This window comes from Ictalurus punctatus, chromosome 25 (assembly GCF_001660625.3).
Source record: "Ictalurus punctatus breed USDA103 chromosome 25, Coco_2.0, whole genome shotgun sequence".
NCBI lineage: Eukaryota > Metazoa > Chordata > Actinopteri > Siluriformes > Ictaluridae > Ictalurus > Ictalurus punctatus.
Window position 1 is genome coordinate 7963138 of NC_030440.2, and position 20279 is coordinate 7983416.

Below are 20279 nucleotides of genomic sequence, written 5' to 3' on the forward strand. Positions count from 1 at the left end.
TAACATTAAAACCATTGATGTGAATAACATTGATTATTTCATTACAGTGGCATGTCTCAAGGGGTGGGAAATATTAGGCAGCAAGTGAACAGTCAGTTCTTAAAGTTGATGTGTCGGAAGCAGGAAAAAAATTGTGATGGCTAGATGACTTGGTCGAAGTATTTCCAAAACAGCAGGTCTTATGGGGTGTTTCTGGTATGCAGTGGTTAGTACCTAACAAAAGTGGTCCAATAAAGAACAAGTGGTGAACAGGCAACAGGGTCATGGGTACCCAAGACTCATTGATGCATGTGGGGAGTGAAGGCTAGCCCATCTGGCCCAATCCCATAGAAGAGCTACTGTAGCACAAATTGCTGAAAATCTTAATGTTGGCTATGATAGAAAGGTTTCAGAACACACAGTGCATTGGAGCTTGCTGTGTATGGGACTGCTGCAGGATAATGCACTCTGCCACACTGCAAAAACTGTTCAGGAATGGTTTGTGGAACATGACAAAGAGTTCAAGGTGTTAACGTGGCCTCTAAATTCCCAGATCTCAATCTGATCGCGCATATGTGGGATGTGCTGGACAAACAAGTCCAATCCATGGAGGCCTCATCTCGCAACTTACAAGACTCAAAGGATATACTGTTAATTTCTTGGTGCCAGATGCCAAAACACACCTTCATAGATCTTGTGGAGTCCATGTCTCAATGGGTCAGAGTTGTTTTGGTGGCAAGGGGAATCTACACAATATTAGGCAGATGGATTTAATGTTATGGCTGATCAGTGTATGAATCAGAATCCTGTGTGTTATGCCACAACCTCTGACACACCTTTGTAGCTACCACTATTTCAGAGCTGCCAACATTGATAACAACAAAATCCAAGCAGACAGAGTGTAATGGGTTTGTTAGATGTCCTGTAATCAGAAGCATCTTAACAACCTTGTGCACAGAGCGACAAAGAATGGGCTCAATAGAAGACAAAAGTGAGTGGCATGAGAGTAATGCTTCATGGAGAACTGGTTTTGAGAAATGAAATGGGAAAGTTCTCTTACACACTGAGCCACCAGGCAGAGATAACAGAGGGTGTGGCAGGAACCACAAAAACTAGTGAAGTTAGGGAATAAACAGAATTAATTAAGAGAGAATGAGTATGCACTCTGTCACTGGGATCGAACCCAAAACCTCCTGGGCATAAGCAAGCACTCTAATGAGTGAGATATGGGGGAGGGGCAACAAGTGTATTGAAAGGGTTAGGCAAAAAAAGAGAGAACTAACTAAAAGCAGATGCAGAAAAACATGATCAATCAAAAGAGGAAGAAAATAAAGGCATTGCAAAAAGTAAACTACTAGAGTTTGTCCAATTACTTTTGGTCCCTGAAATATGAGGAAACCACCTATATAAAGTGCTGTAATTTCTACACCTTTTACCTGATTTGGATGACATGTCTATATATGACTGGACCTCTGATATTTTGATGTATAATCTGGCCCCCTTTGGAAAATATTTGGACACCAATGACCTAGATAAAGATATCGTGACGCAAAGGTAACCATTACCAGCAAAACATTGTGTCTTTCATAATCAACATCCTTTCCACTTCAGCAAATTGGCTTTTCTGCCAGTCACATTTCATGTTTAGAGTGACCACTACTGTAGCTGAAAAAGCACAACAGTATAGTTCTTAAGTGTTTCTAAATATTGCCAGAGCAAGGACTTCACTTTTTTTTGCAAATATCACGTAAATAAAAATACGCTATAGTGACACACACACACACACACACACACACACACACACACACACACACACACACACACACTTTGTACTTCATTGACGTCACCATAAAAGCGCTTCAGGGTGGCCAGAGGGCTTAGAGCACTATTACGGAAAGACCCTAAAGGGAAAACAGCAAGCAGTTAGCACACAAATTTTCTTCTTCTATGGTGATCACGCGCTGTTTAGACCTTATGGTTGCATTGCTAAGTAGACTGTATCTTAAAAATAGCATAATTAGATTCAACCATCCTATCTTTGGACACGGAAAAGACCTTTGACAGGTTTGAACAGCTTTTTCCTTAAAAGATGTGATTCTATATACTCACACCCAACACCTGAAATATTGACAAATAGTGTGATCTTTAAAGTCATTAACTTCTACTAGACATCACTCGAAGGGGCACTTGACATTTTATTATACCTCTTCGACCTGAAGAATTGCAGCCAATCTCTACTATAAAATACATCATTCTTTGGTAAATTCTCTGGTTACAAAATAAAACAACCTTGTTACGGAATGACAGGGAAAGCTAAATACTAACATTGACTCCAGCTGATTTTAGGTTCTCTTTCACTCAAGTTGCTTGTCACTTTCCTATTTATCAATTAAAATTATTTTGAACGTATATCACTAGCTAATTATCAATCCTCCTTAAACCTTTTTCTAAATATTTGGAAAGATGGAGATTATTACCCATTTCTCTAATAGCCCACATTAATATTCTTAACATGAATGTATTCCATAAAATGTGCAATGGCCTGGACAAACTACAAGCTTTCCAAACTGAAATATCTCATAGCCATACAAATATTATATCTTTTTCAGAATTATCCACAGAATAAACCACTAATGATTGGCCACACAGCATATCACTAAAGACTGCAGTTTTCATTATGGGCATTTTCACAGTCAATATAATTACTGGAAGCAGCTCTCCTAAGCTAATTGATATTTATATTCTAGAAGCAAAATGTCTGACAGCTTTTTGGAAAAGAACAGAAAGACCTCCTATTATTCAATTACTAAACAATGCCTTCTTGTTTATCAATGGAAAGATATGTGTGCCAACAGGGGGAAAACCATCAGATGTTGCGGCCAAAGATGATGGGTTTTCCCCCCCGCCAATATTAATTTGGTTAAATGGGGTTTTAACCAGTTTTCTGCCCATAATATACACAATGTGGCCAAATATACCTGTTCCAGCAAGACAATGCCCCTCTGCACAAAGCAAGGTCTATGAAGACAAACATAATATGGCTTTCCAATTTTGGAATGGAAGAAATTCGGTGTCCTGCACAGATCCTTGACCACCACCCCACTAGAAACACCATCAAAACAGAGAAAAGCACTTACACTCTCTGAACGAAATGTAGGAAATATAAAGGCAATGACATAGAAGGACAATTAAATAAAAATACAACATTTACACACACATCAGGCAGAATCAGAGCTCTCCAGGCATGGACTATTCTCAGGCAAACTACGCCGACACGGTGAAGAGAAAAACATATTCCTGAGGACAGGGTTCAAAAACAGCACTCCATGTTGGGCCAAGTTATCAATGAGAGGATTTCAGTGCATATTATCATTCTAACTAATGAAATAGTTAACTGGGTTTTTTTCAGTAAAGTGCTAGATATTTTTTGACCTTTGAAGTGCTGTCAAAACACATCAAGGTGATCTGAAGCACTACCTGAAACATTCTATAGCATCTGAGGTACACACAACAAAAAGGTGAGATGAAGGGCTTTGCAGGCTGATCTACCTTTCTTCCAGCATCAATCAATCTGAGAAAAGTGACTTCTGACAGTCGTCTAATATGTGCAGATATTAACTCTGCAAATCCAGAGACATTGTGTGATTTTGAGTGGGTAGTGGAGCACAAACAGCAAGGAGCAACATTACAAATGAAGTGGGTAGGTCCATACTGAGTTCTCTTAAATATTAATGCCTTCATTAAAGTTAGGGACAAAGATAAATACATTTATGTCAATCACTGTAAACAAACTATTCCACCTCAACCCTAAGGACAGTTTTGGACAAATTATTAAATAGAGTATGCAGAAAAAACTCACAATATTCTTTTCTATGTAAAGTGTTTGAATTTTTAAATGTACAATTTTTAACATTAAATATTACAATATTAATACACACATTTATTCCTTCAAAAATGTGGGAATTTAAGCTGAAGTGTCCAATTAGTAAATAGCAAAAGATGTGAGAGTGTTGTAATACATATACATATGTATTTTTTAAACACTGCAGTATTTTTTGTTTAAAGAGCTTCTGCAAACTGGCTTAACACCTTTTACTTGTCAACACTGGATCTGTAAAGAGGGGAAAATCAGTGTTGCCACTGTTGATGCTAAGGTTTAAGAGATTTTTCAGCATGCCTTAACCTTATTGACATACGTGTTTGAGATTTTGAACTTTGTCTTTTTTGATGGACATCCCAGGAGAACAGCAGTTTCTAAAAATACTCAATCTAGCCAGTCATCTTGCACCAACAACAATGCCACAATCAAAGTCACTGAGAACACATTTTTCCCATTCTGATGTTTGATGTGAACATTAAGTGAAGCTCTTGACTCTTATCTGGATGATTTTATGCATTGTGCTGCTGCCACATGATAACTGCATGAATGAGCATGTGTCTAGTTGTTCCTAATAAAGTGGTTGGTGAGCATATGTACTTTATATGTATTATACAGTATGTATATGTAAGTTTATATTTATATGCAAGTTTGAAGCCCAGTTATACAAACAAATCTATAGGACACCCAGACTGCTGTAATTATCTTATTTTCATTCTTACCTTCTTGTCATGCCATAGAAATGGTCTGAAGATTCCATCTAAATCTACTGTATTTGACAGTGAGTTTGGTCATGTGAGGAAGATATTTCTATTAAAAGCACCAATCAGATAGGTCCAAGTCAAGTGATAGGAATATTTCCTGTAAACTGTAAGTCTCATTTAGTGTTTACCTCTTTAATATTTTACATTAGGTTTTATTCAGCATGCAAACAAAATGTAAGAGGCATTAAAAAAAATGGATTTCATATTTGCAATAGGCATGTGCTATATTTCTACCTGTACATGTGAGTTTGTGTCCTGTATATTTTATCTCAAAACATTTTAATGCTGAATTTGTTTTAATAAGTCTAAAGATTAGAGTAAATAGACCTGGGCTTAGATGGTGAACCTGGGGTTTGTCGTAGTCCAAAGACAAGGAGGTTAAGCAGTAGTTATTTTTAAATGCCACTGTTTTAGTACACAGATATAATAATTTAACCCACAAAAGTACTGAGCCACTTTAAGGTGTTATGTAAAAATACCACCCTCTTTGTATTCCTCTCAGCACATAGTTGTATTAGAAGGATTACTGACAGTTTTTTTTTTTTAAACCTGTTTGATCTTTTTTCACTAAAGAAGGGCACAGTGGTTCATAATCTTTTAAAATATTGCAAACTTAAAACTGGAATTCCGTGCATTACAATTAGCAACTGTATTATTATTCCACCTTACTATTTTTATGTGGGTTAATGCTTCTATGACGCCTTTGTCCTGAATGGGTTCTTGGTAATCTTTCGCCAGTTCAGGTGCCTTAGCTTAACATTTTTTTTCCTTTCTTAAGAAATTGTGTTTTCCCTCCTTTATTTACATTTACGTTTACCTTTATTCATTTAGCAGACGCTTTTATCCAAAGCGACTTACAAATGAGGAAATACAAGTTTATCCCTAACTGCTGTCACTTATGTTTGTTATTATATTCTGGAAGTGTTTTTGATAAAATAACCATCCACTTCCTTTTTCACTAAATTCAGTGCAGATCTACAGTTATAGTTTGCACTTTTATGAGATTAGCCTTCGTGGGATTAGTTTTTTGAATTACATCTGCCACTTTGTAATCTATCTCTAGCTCCTGTGTGTTTAATACAATTTGACTTTTCCTAAAGGACAGAGAGTATGTGAGAAGACAAAGCCTCACAGGAAGACCTTTGCAGACTCCAAAAAAGTTCAGGCTTCGGCAAACCATTTACATTAGCCTTGAAGAAAATATTCATCAATTCACAAATTCTTAAATCAATATTGTACATACAGGCGCAGTTCTCTGATATAGCCTATGTAAGACATACAGTATTATTGAAATCTATTGAAACTGAAGTGCAGTTGTACAGAGTCGGCAGGGTGCTCTGTTATCTATAAATTGATATCCTTCAAAGTTTTTGCTAGAGGTGCTGTGCTATTGTCAGCTGTGCTATTTTAAATTCAGTTATGTGTGTCCAGAAATTGCAATCCTTTTACATTTTGGTTGTTTTAGCTAGATTTATATAGTAGTCTTAGTGATCAAAGGCAGCACTAGTGTGTATTATTGTGTGTATAAATCTGAATAGATGGGTATGAATATGTTCCCTTTTCTTAATACCATTAGATGCTTACACTCTCTGGCTTTATGGGTGCCAAATGCTTCATCTTCCTGTGCACAGATAAAGTGGAGATCAGATATGTATAAGTATGCTGCACATACACACTCTTTGTATGGGGTTTGAGAACATCATACTTCAAACAGCTTTGTCTGCAAATGAAGAAAGGAACCTCTGCATAGCATCTTCTTCTTTTCATTTTAACAAATGCAGACTAAACCTCATAATCCAATATTATGTAAATGCACTGGAGAAGAAAGACAATGACTGAACGATCTGGCTCAGCTCCATGCGTCATCATAAACAAAGGCACAAAGGGTCATTTTCACATTAATGCTGGATAACTGTGACATCAGGAGCGCTGCAGGTCACATGAATGCCACCATCTGTTTTACTAAAGCTCTGCATCCACAGCATGTGACTGTTTGAAGGGTTATAGTAAGGGCTATATGCAGCCTTGCTCATAGATACACGTACCTCAGTCTATAAGAGGTTGAAAATGGAGAAAGTAGAATTCACTGACCTTTAACGCAATCAAGCCTTCAAAGTTAATTGCACTGGAACGTATGGATTAGAGACAGCAGAACAATATATGTGTGTCACAAGCTCAAGAATGTTGCCACCTCTGCACTGGTATACTTACAGTATATGCAGTCACCATATATGTTTATTTACTGCATGCCTATTTTTCCTCAGCTTTGTTTCACTATAAAGTATGCTCTATGCCCTAGACTTCTGTAATTCTAATGTAGGTTTATTTTCAGATCAAGTATGCATCTAAGCAAAGGATTGCCATAATACTAAAGACTGAATAAACCAGTAGCCCAGTGGTTACAGCTTTGGGTTGTAACACAAAAGGACCCATAAAGGCTGTAGATCAAACCCTGACCTGCTTCTGGAACCGATGACTGTATGTGCTAAGGCCTTGCTATTCAAACATAGCTTAAGACAAGCTGGCTGAATGGGTTAAGACATTGGGATACTTATCAAAGGGTTGTGAGTTTAAAGCCTAGCATCACCAACTTCCCACTGTTGGGCCTTTGAGCAAGGCCCTTATTTCCTCAACTACTCAGTTGTATTATAGTTGCAAATGCTTTGGATAAATGTGTCAGCCAAAGAGGTAAAATGTGAATTTGGTGCAAATGGCACGAAGCAAGACACCGCAGCAAGACAAGATCTACAAATCAGCTTAATCATGTTTACATTTACCTGACTGCTTTTATTTATTTATTTATTTAGTTAGTTAGTTAGTTAGTTAGTTAGTTTATACACTATATACATACACTATATATAGTATAGTATATACACTATACTGCCAAAAGTACGTGGACACCTGAGTATTGAACATTCCATTCCAAAATCATGGGCATTATAATTGAGTTGTCCCATCTTTGCTGCAAAAACAGCCTCCACTCTTCTGAGAAGGCTTTGAGGATTTGTGTCCATTCAGCCACAAGAGAGCAAGAGGTCGGGTACTGATGTTAGACCAGAATGCCTGGTGTGCTGCTATATGAAAATTTAATGTTCTCTAAGTAATAGGGGTTGGGTGTAAGTGCCTATTTCTTCCTTGCAGCAAACAAAGAATAAACTATGTGCATGGATGGTCATAAACTCCTGCTGATGCAGGAAATGATTATTTGGATAGTAAAGCACAGGAGTTACAGCTTTCCAGTTAGTACCAACCATGTAGAGCTGCACTAAGCTTTCACAGGCTGACGGAATGAGTAGCAAGAACGAGTGTGTTTGTTTGAGATTAGGAAATCTTGGCATTGCTCACAACAAATCATTTATAATAATATCTGTTATTCAGAACTGGGTGTTGTTTCAGAGTAAATGGTGTGTAAATGCTTAATTTGGAGTGGTTGGTGGGCTTATATCTCTAACATGCACTAGTCACACAGTTAAGAAATCCTGTTTATGATGGAACTTTCATTATACGTGTTTGCTCTGGTACCAGCTTTTGCTCTACCTACATCCCATTTCACCATGTGAGTCAGATGTACTTATATCTATTATGTAACATGCCATCAAAGCATCATAGTTTGTCCAGGGTAAGATGTGTACAGTAAAAAGCTAGAAGCCACATGGGGTACAGACATCTTCTCAGACTGAATCACAGGTTATGTTGGTTGCTCACATTAACTGATTTTCAGAAAGCTCCCCAGAGCTATCTGCAAAATGCACTAAACACACGCAGCAAATTCAGCCACCCAATTATAAAAGGAATACAGAGACCATACTACATGCCTATGTATTTAATAAACCAATGCATGTCTATGGAGAGATGCAAGCTGTCCCTGATAATACTGGCTGTAATTCACTTTACATTCAATTGGTTTGTATAAAGTATGCTTTGGTACAGGCATCTTACGTTCACTGTAAATTATCTGACATTGATGTGCCCCACATTAGGCACATCCATGTGTTCAGCCCCCAATACCAAATATATATCTCAATTTTGACCTAAATTACAATGCAAACCAAAGGTATGAGCTCTTCCTATATCTAATTTTTATGCCATAAGTTTATTGCCTTGCCATGACAGTACCACTCGATATATGAAAAATCTGTTCACAGTGTAGCATCTTCAGTGTCTTGGTATGATGTTGGCCATGTTTGGTACCTGTCACATAAATCCCCTAGGAGGAATATTTCAAAATTCAGAGCATGCATTTTTTTCAAACAAACCAAAATGTCCCCACCAAAACTTATGATAATTGGACAAACTATGTGGCAACCACAGCGATAAACTCATTTGGAAATGTTAGGGGGTGCTATGGACTCCACTGGCCACACCCAGGACAAATGACAAAAGAATGATACAATATTCCAATTTTTGGTGGATGTACCAAGTTTCAAAAGTTTTTGAGTTTTTGAAACTAGGGGGCGCTATGGAGCCAGTGAGGCACGTCTATGACAAATTACTACAACAAATCAAAAGATATCTTAACACAAACGTATTTGTAAACTTTCATAAGTTTTCAGCCATCGTAAGAACGTCAAAACACCGTGGGAAAATTCCATCCAACATGGCTGACTTTCTGTTGGGTGGAGTCAGATAATACCAAGTGAACTTTGTCTTACACGATGAGTTCAATAACCATACCAAATCTTGTGCACCTCTGAACAACTTCATCCCAACCATTGACTATGTGTGGTCCTCTAGAGCGCTGTAGAGCTCCTCAACCACACCCAAACCTAAAGACTACATAACTTTTTGATTTTAAGCAAGAAAGATAAACCCTAGGAAAGGATGAAAAGCTGAATGTTATTATGCTTTTATTTAATGCCCAGATCTATAAATAATTGCAAAAAAAAAATAATTAAATAACAGTATTTAATAATTTAATTATCACGATTAAAAAATTCTATAACAAAACAAAAATACATTTTACAATCAAATCAGCTTCTTTGTAATTGCTATTTTTTTTTAAATTAATTTTTTTTAATTATTAATTTTTAAGATCACATTACCTGTGATATCTCAGAAAAATGTATTGTAGCATAATTCATCATGATATCAATATTATTTGATCATATTGCTCAGCCCTACTGCATAGTGTGCCAGCATTTTTGCAAGAAAATCTTCCTGAATGCTCTAAATTCAATTCAACCACTGATGGCAACTATCTGACAGCAGTGCAGAGAAGGTTTCAGGGAGCAGGTTCACTTTCACAATTGTCTTTACTTTGTAATACATCTAATAGACGTTTGATCCTATCAGAGCTAAAATCAAAGTAAAACCACAGGTACCTATTCTACCAATATTCAACATGCCTATTAACCATTTTCTTTTTTTTTTCTTATGGAGAAACAGAAAATGATGTTTATGCATATGGAGCTCTAATGGTAATTTTTCTCACTTGTGAGATTGGTGAGTGTCTGATGTATCATTGTTTATGAATGCCTGAATTTAATCCATGCCCATAGTCCTCTAGTCACCTATTTGCAACTCTCGTCACCTCTTACAGCGTTGACTTTGCTTTTGTCTCAGGTTCCAAACCAAAAGCAATAAGAAAACAAATATTTAAGAACTACTACATTGTAGTGTTTCTCAAATCCATGTGCGTTTCAAACTGGCCAATCTCAATGAATCTGGTTCAAATTCGTATTTATAGTACTTGGCAAGCATCTCAATATCTGTCAGTGTATCTTAGCGTGAGCAGACGCCCATTTGTCAGTGCGGAAAACGTCAATGTTGCAGTGTTGCAGATTACTTAATGTTCTAAACTCTCAACAGTGAACATTCCACTACTCTAAGTCGCTTTGGACAAAGGTGTCTGTCAAATGTTGTACATGAAAATGTGCATGGCTGGGTTAAGTAAAATATCTTTAGCATATTCCCAATATACCCTGTGCAAGGTTATTAGATGTAGTGTTTGTTAATTATTATATGACTACTCTTACTCTGACATGTATTTTGTTTCTCTCAGCAGCTTTAGTATATGATCCCATCTTAGATTAAAGATACAACCTTGCCAAGGGTTCAGAATAAAACAATTACCTGTGCGTGAGTAAAACACACCTGCAGACCACACAATCCCAGATCCCTTATCCCCCAACATGGTCTCACACGTTCAAATCGCTTTCAGAGGGGAAAATGTGATCACCCCAGCAAGAACTGAGATTCATTCAGAATATAGACAGTTATGACCAACTCAGTTATAATATAAATCAGCTATATAATTTGGGATTACATTGTCACTCCTGTCAAAAAGGAAAAATAAAATGATGTATATAGCTGAGGATTTATATATATATATATATATATATATATATATATATATATATATATTTTTTTTTTTTTTTTCAAACTAACCTGTAGCTTAAAACCAAAAATACCCCTGGCTTTCTATCACATACAGTAGTGTGGTTATTCAGTCAGCTCTGTGATTGTGTATATTCTTTGTATTTGGTTTACCAAATGAATACATTTTTGTCAGCGATGCACAAAACTCTGCATTTTACAGATTACTACAGCAGCACTGTTACTATAGCTTTTGCGAATCACAATCTTAATGACAACTTGATGCTATTAATACTCACCATAACAAGCTTTAACTCTTTCAACAAGGAATGACCCTGCTGTCCTGATTCCCTGGCAAATCTAAAAGATAATATTCTCTCTCTCTCTCTCTCTCTCTCTCTCTCTCTCTCTCTCTCTCTCTTTAAAAGCTGGGATTCATTGTTATAGCTTTTTGTATTCAAGTCTCACAGGAAGGCAGGATGAGCGACCATTCCAGCTTCGTCTCAGTCAGTAACCTTTCAATGAAGCTGCAATCACGTGCATACAAACAGCTGGATTTGTCTACAGAACGGTAACGGACAGCGTACAACATGTGGCTGCAAGCAGTCATTAGTGTTTACAAAGCGAAGCTGACCATTAACTTACTTGCTCCGACCAAAAACATGTCAGTGCCAAAAAGCAACAGTGCGACAGAGTTAAGCAGAACGAAGAGGCGAGCCATGTTTCTCGACGGTGCTTGTGTTTCTTCAGACTCCAAATAGCTTCAGGCGCGCGCCTTCATCCGCTCCATCTTTACTGAATATTGGCGCAATTAACCAAATATAAAGCAAGTCCGTCAACTTTATAGATTTCTCCCAAGCAGATCATGCTCTCTCTCTCACACACACACTCACTCACATACACACACACACACTTGACGAGCTCCAGATGACGTCCATGTCGCGTTATGTCAGGTGTCTTGACTAATTTTCTTCATCTTCGACTGCTGGAATATAATTTTGCTTCTTCCAGTCTAGCAATAAAAGTCATAGGGTATTCCAGGTTTTCTCCATGCATCCTACAGCAAGTAGGATGAAGATCGCAGAGTTTGCCTCGTCTTCATACTTGGTGTTGAGCAGTGCATCTGTAAAGGCAACGCGCAACGCTAACGCTCACTCTTCATCCGCTCAGCGCTCTGGCTCAGTGTGGAGGGAAAAAATCCGCCCGTCTTTATTTATTAATGCATCCACAGACCGTTATACAGTTCGGTGATTAGGCACGAGACAGAAATCCAGGCTTTAATGCAGCTCCAGTCCTCATGTTATTAGATTTGTAATTCCAGCACCAGTGCACGAGACTGTCACCTCTAACGCACGAGGGCAATGACAAGGAACCCTGGCTCTCTCTCAAATACAATAAGGCACAGTTGGAAATAAAAAGGAGACACATAGGATGGGAATCAAGGTGAATGAGAGGTCTGGGGGAAATGAAGCAGACAGAAAGTTTTCATGACACAATAAACACTGCCTCATTCATGGTTAAAAGCTGTTGCATTTTCAGAATGTTATTAGATCCCTGTGGAGCCCTGTTCATTTGGTTAACAATATTACACTGAATGTAATTCTGGTTGGGGTGCACGGTGGCTTAGTGCTTAGCACGTTTGCCTCAGACCGTCAGGGGTTCGGTTCCCACCGTGACATGTGCTGTGGGGGTTTCCTCCGGGTACTCCGGCTTCCTCCCCCAGTCCAAAGACATGCATGGTAGGCTGATTGGCATGTCTAAAGTGTCCGTAGTGTATGAATGGGTGTGTGAGTGTGTATGTGCTTGTGCCCTGCAATGGATTGGCATGGGTCCAGGGTGTACCCTGCTTTGTGCCCCATGCTCCCTGGGATAGGCTGCAGGTTCCCTGTGACCCTGAAAAGGTATAATGGATGGATGTGATTCCTGTTCAGTGGCCCAGTAGGAACTATATCTTACACCATGGCCATACTGTAGCTATGAGAACTTCCTCTTCATATTATTATTATTATTATTATTATTATTATTATTATTATTATTATTATTATTATTATATATTTTTTATTTTATCTTCTATTTAGTACCTCTTCGGGGTTGGAGGTTGGAATCCTGCGTCTGCCCTATGTGCACTGATTTTGCATGTTCTCCCCATGCATTGGGGGTTTCCATTAACATTAACATTATGACAATTAATTACTAATATTAAACACCTATGTGACTGCATTTGCATTTTCCCCCATTGTCAAAACTTAAAACAATAAACACAAGCCAAATATGACTGATGTATAACTAAGCAAATCAAAGCACGTTTTTCAACAAAGTATTGTACTTAGATGAGCCAGCAGTGATATTTCCAAAGTGTTCCAATCACTGGATTGTAAAATTGGGGCCCTAGGATACAGACTGTGCATAAGTCTGGCTCTGGAAGCCACAGATGAGTCACTCTTACCGGATATTACTGAATTTGAAATAGAAAAAATACAGAGAAACACACAAACACCTCCTGATAATCACAAACAAGCTTATCACAAGTTCTCTAGCTAAAAGATTTTTCCCAACGGGTTAATGATACAAATCCCACAGTGGGGTTAAAACATCTGACTATCACCTTACTACCAAATTAGAGAACAAATAAATGCAGTGCTTGTTCAGTAAGAAAAACATCTATCATTCATTAGTCTTTTCACCTCCTATAATATTGACAATTATTCTCCAAGAATTGGTTTGTTTACATTCTACCACTTCAATTTCTCCTCCCTGGTTGGCTGCCAGCTCTGCCTTTTTTCGTGCCTAATGCTACGGCATGCCTAATTTGTGTCTATTTACGTTTGACTGGCTGTTCATGCAAAAATCCCACCAAGTCCAACAGGACACCCCTGACATTGCTCTGACTGTAAATAACTATTACAGGATTGTCAGAGTGAATCACAGGAGCTAAGGAACATTATATTATAGAGTAAATAATTGTTTGTTTTATATATATATATATATATATATATATATATATATATATATATATATATATATATATATATATATATATATATATTGTAGCTTTAAGTTATGCATATCAACTCTTAGAATTAAATAAAGACAAACATTCTGAAACCACATCAATATTAAATTGCTAGAACCAGTGGAGTGACCAGGATTTTAGTTTAAAACTCATCCAGGAATTTTAAATAGCTGAGATTTTTTAATATTGAAAAGAAATTGGATTTGTGGCAAACTCTTCTCGCTGTACTTAATTTCATTATTAAATTGGGTTTAGTTTGAATCATGAGTCATTTAAGTTTTTTGGCATGGATGTCAGAGCAACCAGTCATCCTTACGGGTATTAGTCTCGTGCAAGAACATGCACTGATAGACCCCAGGAAGAACATGAACCCCTGCCCTTTTGCCTTCAGACTCTATGTGACTTTGGCTGTGTGAATAATAAATATATTTTATATGTCCGGAGAAAACATGTACCTCGGATTGTGACTGAGACTTGGGACTTGACACTGGCAGCAATTCTGAACAAATTAAGCTCCACAAAGGCACAACTGTTTCATTCTCACCCAGGAATTTGTACTTTGGTCAACTTTGGTCAACTTTAGTAAACTTTGGTCAACGTCGGTCAACTTCGGTCAACTTTATTGTTATCGTTATCGTGATACAGCATCGGCTTATATTCACCCCATCAACTACAGATATAATCTTAAAACGATACCCTATAAAAACATCACATGCTATCACATGCTATATTGCATTACATCACAGGTCTGTAATGTCTCAAACAGTTAAAACACTATACACTATGTTCTGCAGAGAAATCTGATGCGGCATCTTGACAAATTTCTGCGGGATTCCTAAATACTTGTGTGTATGACCACTGAATGCCATTACACTGCATTATGAAAATTTGTATATATGACTGTGCTTGTCTAAATAACTAAATGACTCTAGAAATGGAGTGTTTATGTGGACTTAGTAATAGAGTGCATGAATATTAATGATTATTAATGTTTATTAGTGTTGTTTGTGAGGGGATTATGCCCTAAAACACTGGCACAGATTACATTGGTGACATAACCCACCATTGTGACATACAGAAAAGATCCCACACTGAAAAACATATCCTTCATTGCATTGCGCTTACTAACTGTAAAAAATGTTTAAAATATATAAGGTTCAACTGGTCAGATTGCTATATCTATATCAAGTTACCGATAATTCTGTTGTTTTTTGTTTGTTTTTTTACAGTTTGGATTCCCAGCCCTGCATCTGGGAATTTATCCCCATCCGTGCTTCATTTTTAATCACACCTAGCTCTTTATAATCACATGCATCTTAAGGCATCTGATTTTTTTTCAGGAGCACAGTTAAGCAAGTCTTCTTTTATGCAAATGCTGAACTGCTACAGAACTGATACTTCGTCTTGTTTAAATTGCTATAATATATTCAAATTACAAGCACGTACAACTATTGATTTTGCTACAACAGGCTACAAAATGATTCCATTTATCTCCCAGCATCAGCAAGTAGGCCCTTTGCTCATGTTCAGGATCAGAAAAGGCAAACTCTTCAGGTCACTAAGGGGTATAAATATGTATGTATCCTGTGTAACTTAAGCTTAAAAATACATAAAAAAAATTAAGTTAGTCTTGGCATATAAAGTTTGGAAGAACTCACTGAGGCATATAAATATTTATACAATAGGCTGCATTCAGAGATCACTTCGACTTCATTTATATATATATATATATAAGTGTCAGTCAGAGAACTATGAGACTTGGTTCTTTCCTAGTGCCATCTTAATGAGAGCACTAAAGCATCTCTGACTAAAGCATCAGCTGTGTTGTAAAAAGTGCTACATGCATAAATTCAAGTCTAAATATTATTATGGTCCTATGATAATGTGATAATATGATAATAAAACATTTTATTATTATTATTATTATTATTATTATTATTATTATTATTATTAAGCTTAATAATACTTATTATTTGAGCACATATCATGTATCATTTAGAATTTTGGCATGGAACATTCATTTAGATTCTCCATCCCATTGTAAAATGTCAACGTAGATTATAAATTGACCTCTACTGCCACATAAAATCTCTCAGCTCAGAACACTGTGTTGCATGCAAAGTTTGAAAATCTGGCTGTAGCTGAATCTTGTACCCATAATTTTGTATACTGAATCTTTGTATTCACTTTGCTGTCAAATTTGAGCATATACACATTTGAAATATGACTTAAAAGGGCCCACACATTTTCTAAAGTACTTTGAAGACAGAAGGAGATGTCGTTATCTGGGTATCAATGTGCAAATGTGCTATTTGCTAAGAACATTATAGCCTACTCAAGCTCAGTGTTCACAGACTCATAATTGCTTAAGCATTTCTTTTCTCATGTGAGGTGCTCTGATCTGACAACTTCAAATGGTCCATGAACAGAATGTACTTTTCCTTTCATTGAATGACGTATAATGTGTTAGTAACACTTCATTTGGTGTATTGATCTGTGCTAGTTCTGAAGCATAAATAACACTGCAACATGTGCAGGATTTATCAATTCAGCAGTGAAATATAGTCTGATGTGGTTCTGCTTTATTTCTCTATAGCTTAAAAGGGATGATAAGATGTCTTACAGCCAAGTTAGGTAACTGCATACAAACTTGGCGCTGGGTCTGTAGAGTTCTGGCTTCCTCTAAGGAAAGTCCATTAGTGAAATAATTTTAAATCTAAAAAAAGAAAAGGAAAATACTATCCTGCATATGTCTGCATTTTGAAAAGGTTTGTGAATTCAGTATTTCTCCGGCACCTTTATTACTTCCTGTTTGGCATTCATCCCATGTTCTCCTTTGTGATGGCAGGTAGCACACCCTCTCCCAGTGATTCTGAGAGAGATATTTTTGGTCTCAGGAGCATCTGGGGAGTACAAAAGAATGAAGTGTTGAGTCTCTGGTTGAATGATGAAGGTTAGATGCGAATAGAATCTCTAAGCAAACAGAGACCATCTGGATGTTTTGTTTAATTCTTTATATTGCAGCTCATGAATAAATTATGTATGAATGCATTTGTGCGACTTAGAAGTGCTTTTACGAGTAAAGATGCTGCATGCACAAGACTAGACACAAGACATGTCTATTTATCTGTGTATCCTGAAATGACTCTCTATAAGGTTTTCAGGGTTGTGTTGATCTCTGTGGCTTGATTTAGTGCACTGAAGATGGCTATTACAGAAAATAATTTAAACATATTACAAGACTAGCGTCATTAGAACCTCTTTGGAAAGGATACTATAATAAATTGAGTTTATATGAGAACAGGGTAATCATAGTACATGTATAATCATAGTGCATGTACAATTCTATACAAACATGAGAGAAAGATAGTAATATACTGTAGGTAGGTTTCACATCAGCTTTTATGGTGTTATGTCGTTACTATGCCTAAGAACGTAAACAAAACTATTAGCACTAAACCTTTCAGATGCCTAAGTAAGCTAGCAACTAATAGTCATAAAGTTTGGCCATGACAGTGCAGACAAACAAAAATAAATTCCACCCTTGCTTGAAAACAATTTAAATACATGAAAATATGAATGATCTCCTTTGGTGCTCACTTATCACCCTGCCACTAAAATTAAAACCCTGCCACTATAATTGTAATAAACTGTAATAAACAAACAAACAAAAACATCTAGTGAGTGGCAGTTTTTTGGGTGTGAATGCATTGTTTATAAGGGAAGCCAGACTGCTTTGAGCTGACAGGAAGGCTACAGTAACTCAAATGAGCACAAATGTGGTGATCAGAAAAGCATCACACAACACATTGAACCTTGAGGAGGATGGACTACAACAGCTGAAGACCACATTGCATTCCACAATCAGTGCTTCTGAGAACTGTTTGGATAAAATCACCCTGATTTCCTTAATGCGTTAGAACATGGCAAAGATAAATTAATTTCCAGATATATATTGCATTTTGCATCAGATATTTTGGGTACAATTCACTTTTAAATGAACAGTATATAGCTTATGGATGTAACTAAATATGAATACATTATTCAGATTAAACAGATAATAATGTGTTCTAAACAGATTTGAATACAAATAGGAATAGGCAGCACACTTTTGTTTTTGCCTTTGTTTTGTTTTGTTTTTAGAATGGTTCACAAGACATCTGGACACGCATCCCAAGGGATGCAGTAAAAAAGTTGGACAAGCTGGAGAGTTTTTCTTTCACGCATGCCATCAGATATGAAGCTTGTGGGACAAAGATGGTGCTGTCAGAGCCAGAATTCACAGACCATGCTGACAGTCCTGGCGTTTCTACCTCTGGATTTGTGTTCCGGTGTTTCTGGGGGCAGACTGGTATTTTTCATTTAAAAAATAAATATATACTCAAACTTACAGTTTTGGTCACACCCACTTTTGGTTTAACTCTAAATTAATTTATGGCATTTGACAGATGCCCTTATCCAGAGCGACCTACAGAAGTACTTTGAAGTCTCTATCAATAAATACATCCTGATGCTGGTTCACTAGGTCACGGACTAATAATACCATCAGTCTAGAAACTCTGTTGGGAGGTAATATAGTAAGAAAAGCACACATACAACACAATTAAATAATAATAATAATAATAATAATAATAATAATAATAATATATATATATATATATATATATATATATATATATATATATATATATATATATATATATATATATATGTGTGTGTGTGTGTGTGTGTGTGTGTGTGTGTGTGTGTACAAAAATGTATATAAATAGGTTGCACAAAATTGGCACACAACATGGGATAACCTTTTTTTCCATACAACTAGATTACCTTTCCATTCATGGCAGCCATCGCATCCTTTGTATCATCTGGATTTTCAAATATAACAAGGCTCTTTCAGTTCTCTGGATCTGTGATGACATCAACTTTGGGGGAATACATATAAAATACTAGGATCTAGCTGGTTAAACTGAGAAAATTAGAATCTGTGTCTAACAAATGGGACACACACACACACATATATTGTAGTCGACCAATACTTTGTACACAGCTGTGTTTTTTCTTTCGTTAAACCATTCATCCATAATTTCACATATTAGAATTCTAGATATTGATGAGGTAAATGAAACAGTAAAAAAAAAAAAAAAATAGGCTCTGAATCTGACCAAGTGATCCATTTCTGGCATTTATGTCATTATATACTGTAAAATGTCTATATTGTGGTATATTTAGAACGATGTGTTGATCTGTTTGCTCTGTTTAGCTGAAGTCAGATTGATTATAAATGTACACGTGGCTAGACTGCATATTTTTCTGACTTTTGTTAAAATGCCTAGTAATTTTTGAGCAGTTGTCAGATTTGTGCTGTCAGCGTTTTTCAGCTTTTCTTTCTACCAGTTTCACCTTGTATTGTATGCTTATTAATGGAAAGCTAACTAATGCTACTATATGCATGTTTCTCCATGCTATTGAGATTAATTACATTACTCATCTTGTGTGATTGGTACAATACATCTCAGTAGAATAGTCGTGTAATTGGTTGTTGGAGCAGAGATGCTGGAAGCAGGTGGATTGTTCAGTTAGAATGAATGTGTCTGCACTGTGCTTTAGTTGTGAAGTGTCTTGTAACAGCTGGAGTCATGGCCCAGACCACTGACATGCAAGACCACTGGGAAATCTCCCAATGACTAATCTGGACCTTCAATCAGCTGTGCATTGGGGAAACCTAGAAATATTACAATAGCTGATTGTTTTGTTGAGCACTGTTGCACCATCAGAATGAAGGATTTCTCCTTTCCAATAGATATCACAACAAAAATGACATCTCTGTTTGCACTGCCAGTTTCTACAGCAGGCATGAATAACAATTATTTATGTAATCAACTATTTCAAATATCTACTGGGCTCACCTCCTATAGCTTCAGAACCACTTTTCTTGCACAGCTTATGGATCTTTTCCCTGGAACACTTTTTTTGTATTACTCCAATCTTTTTTCTTACAGTACATTTACAGTCTCTCTGCTGTTAAGACATAGATCTGTACACCTGCTCGTCCTCCAAAACCGTAGAGTTGAAGATTGGACAAACAAATGGTCTTTTTCCAGTGTTCACCTGCCCAATTTTGGTGAGCCTGTGCCAACTGTAGCCTCAGATTCCTGTTCTTGGCTGACAGGAATGATACCAGATGACATCTTCCGCTGTTCTTACCCATAGGCCTCAAGGTTTGATGTGTGTTCTGGGATGCTTTTCTTCTCACCACAGTTGTACAGAGTGGTTATTTAAGTTATCATGGCCTTCCTGTCCAAAGGCTCAAACCAGTCTGATTATTCTCCAA

At 36.9% G+C, this 20279-nt stretch overlaps 1 protein-coding gene across 1 annotated transcript in view; it reads right to left on the reverse strand.

Annotated features, from left to right (window-relative positions):
- Window positions 1–12274, reverse strand: part of fndc4a (fibronectin type III domain containing 4a) — a 28869-nt gene extending 16595 nt beyond the window's left edge. The window contains exon 1 of the mRNA XM_017455575.3: window positions 11581–12274. Coding sequence (XP_017311064.1) covers window positions 11581–11656 — 76 coding nt within the window. The 5' untranslated portion in view covers window positions 11657–12274. The remainder of the gene's footprint in view (window positions 1–11580) is intronic.
- Between the last annotated feature and the right edge of the window lie 8005 nt (window positions 12275–20279).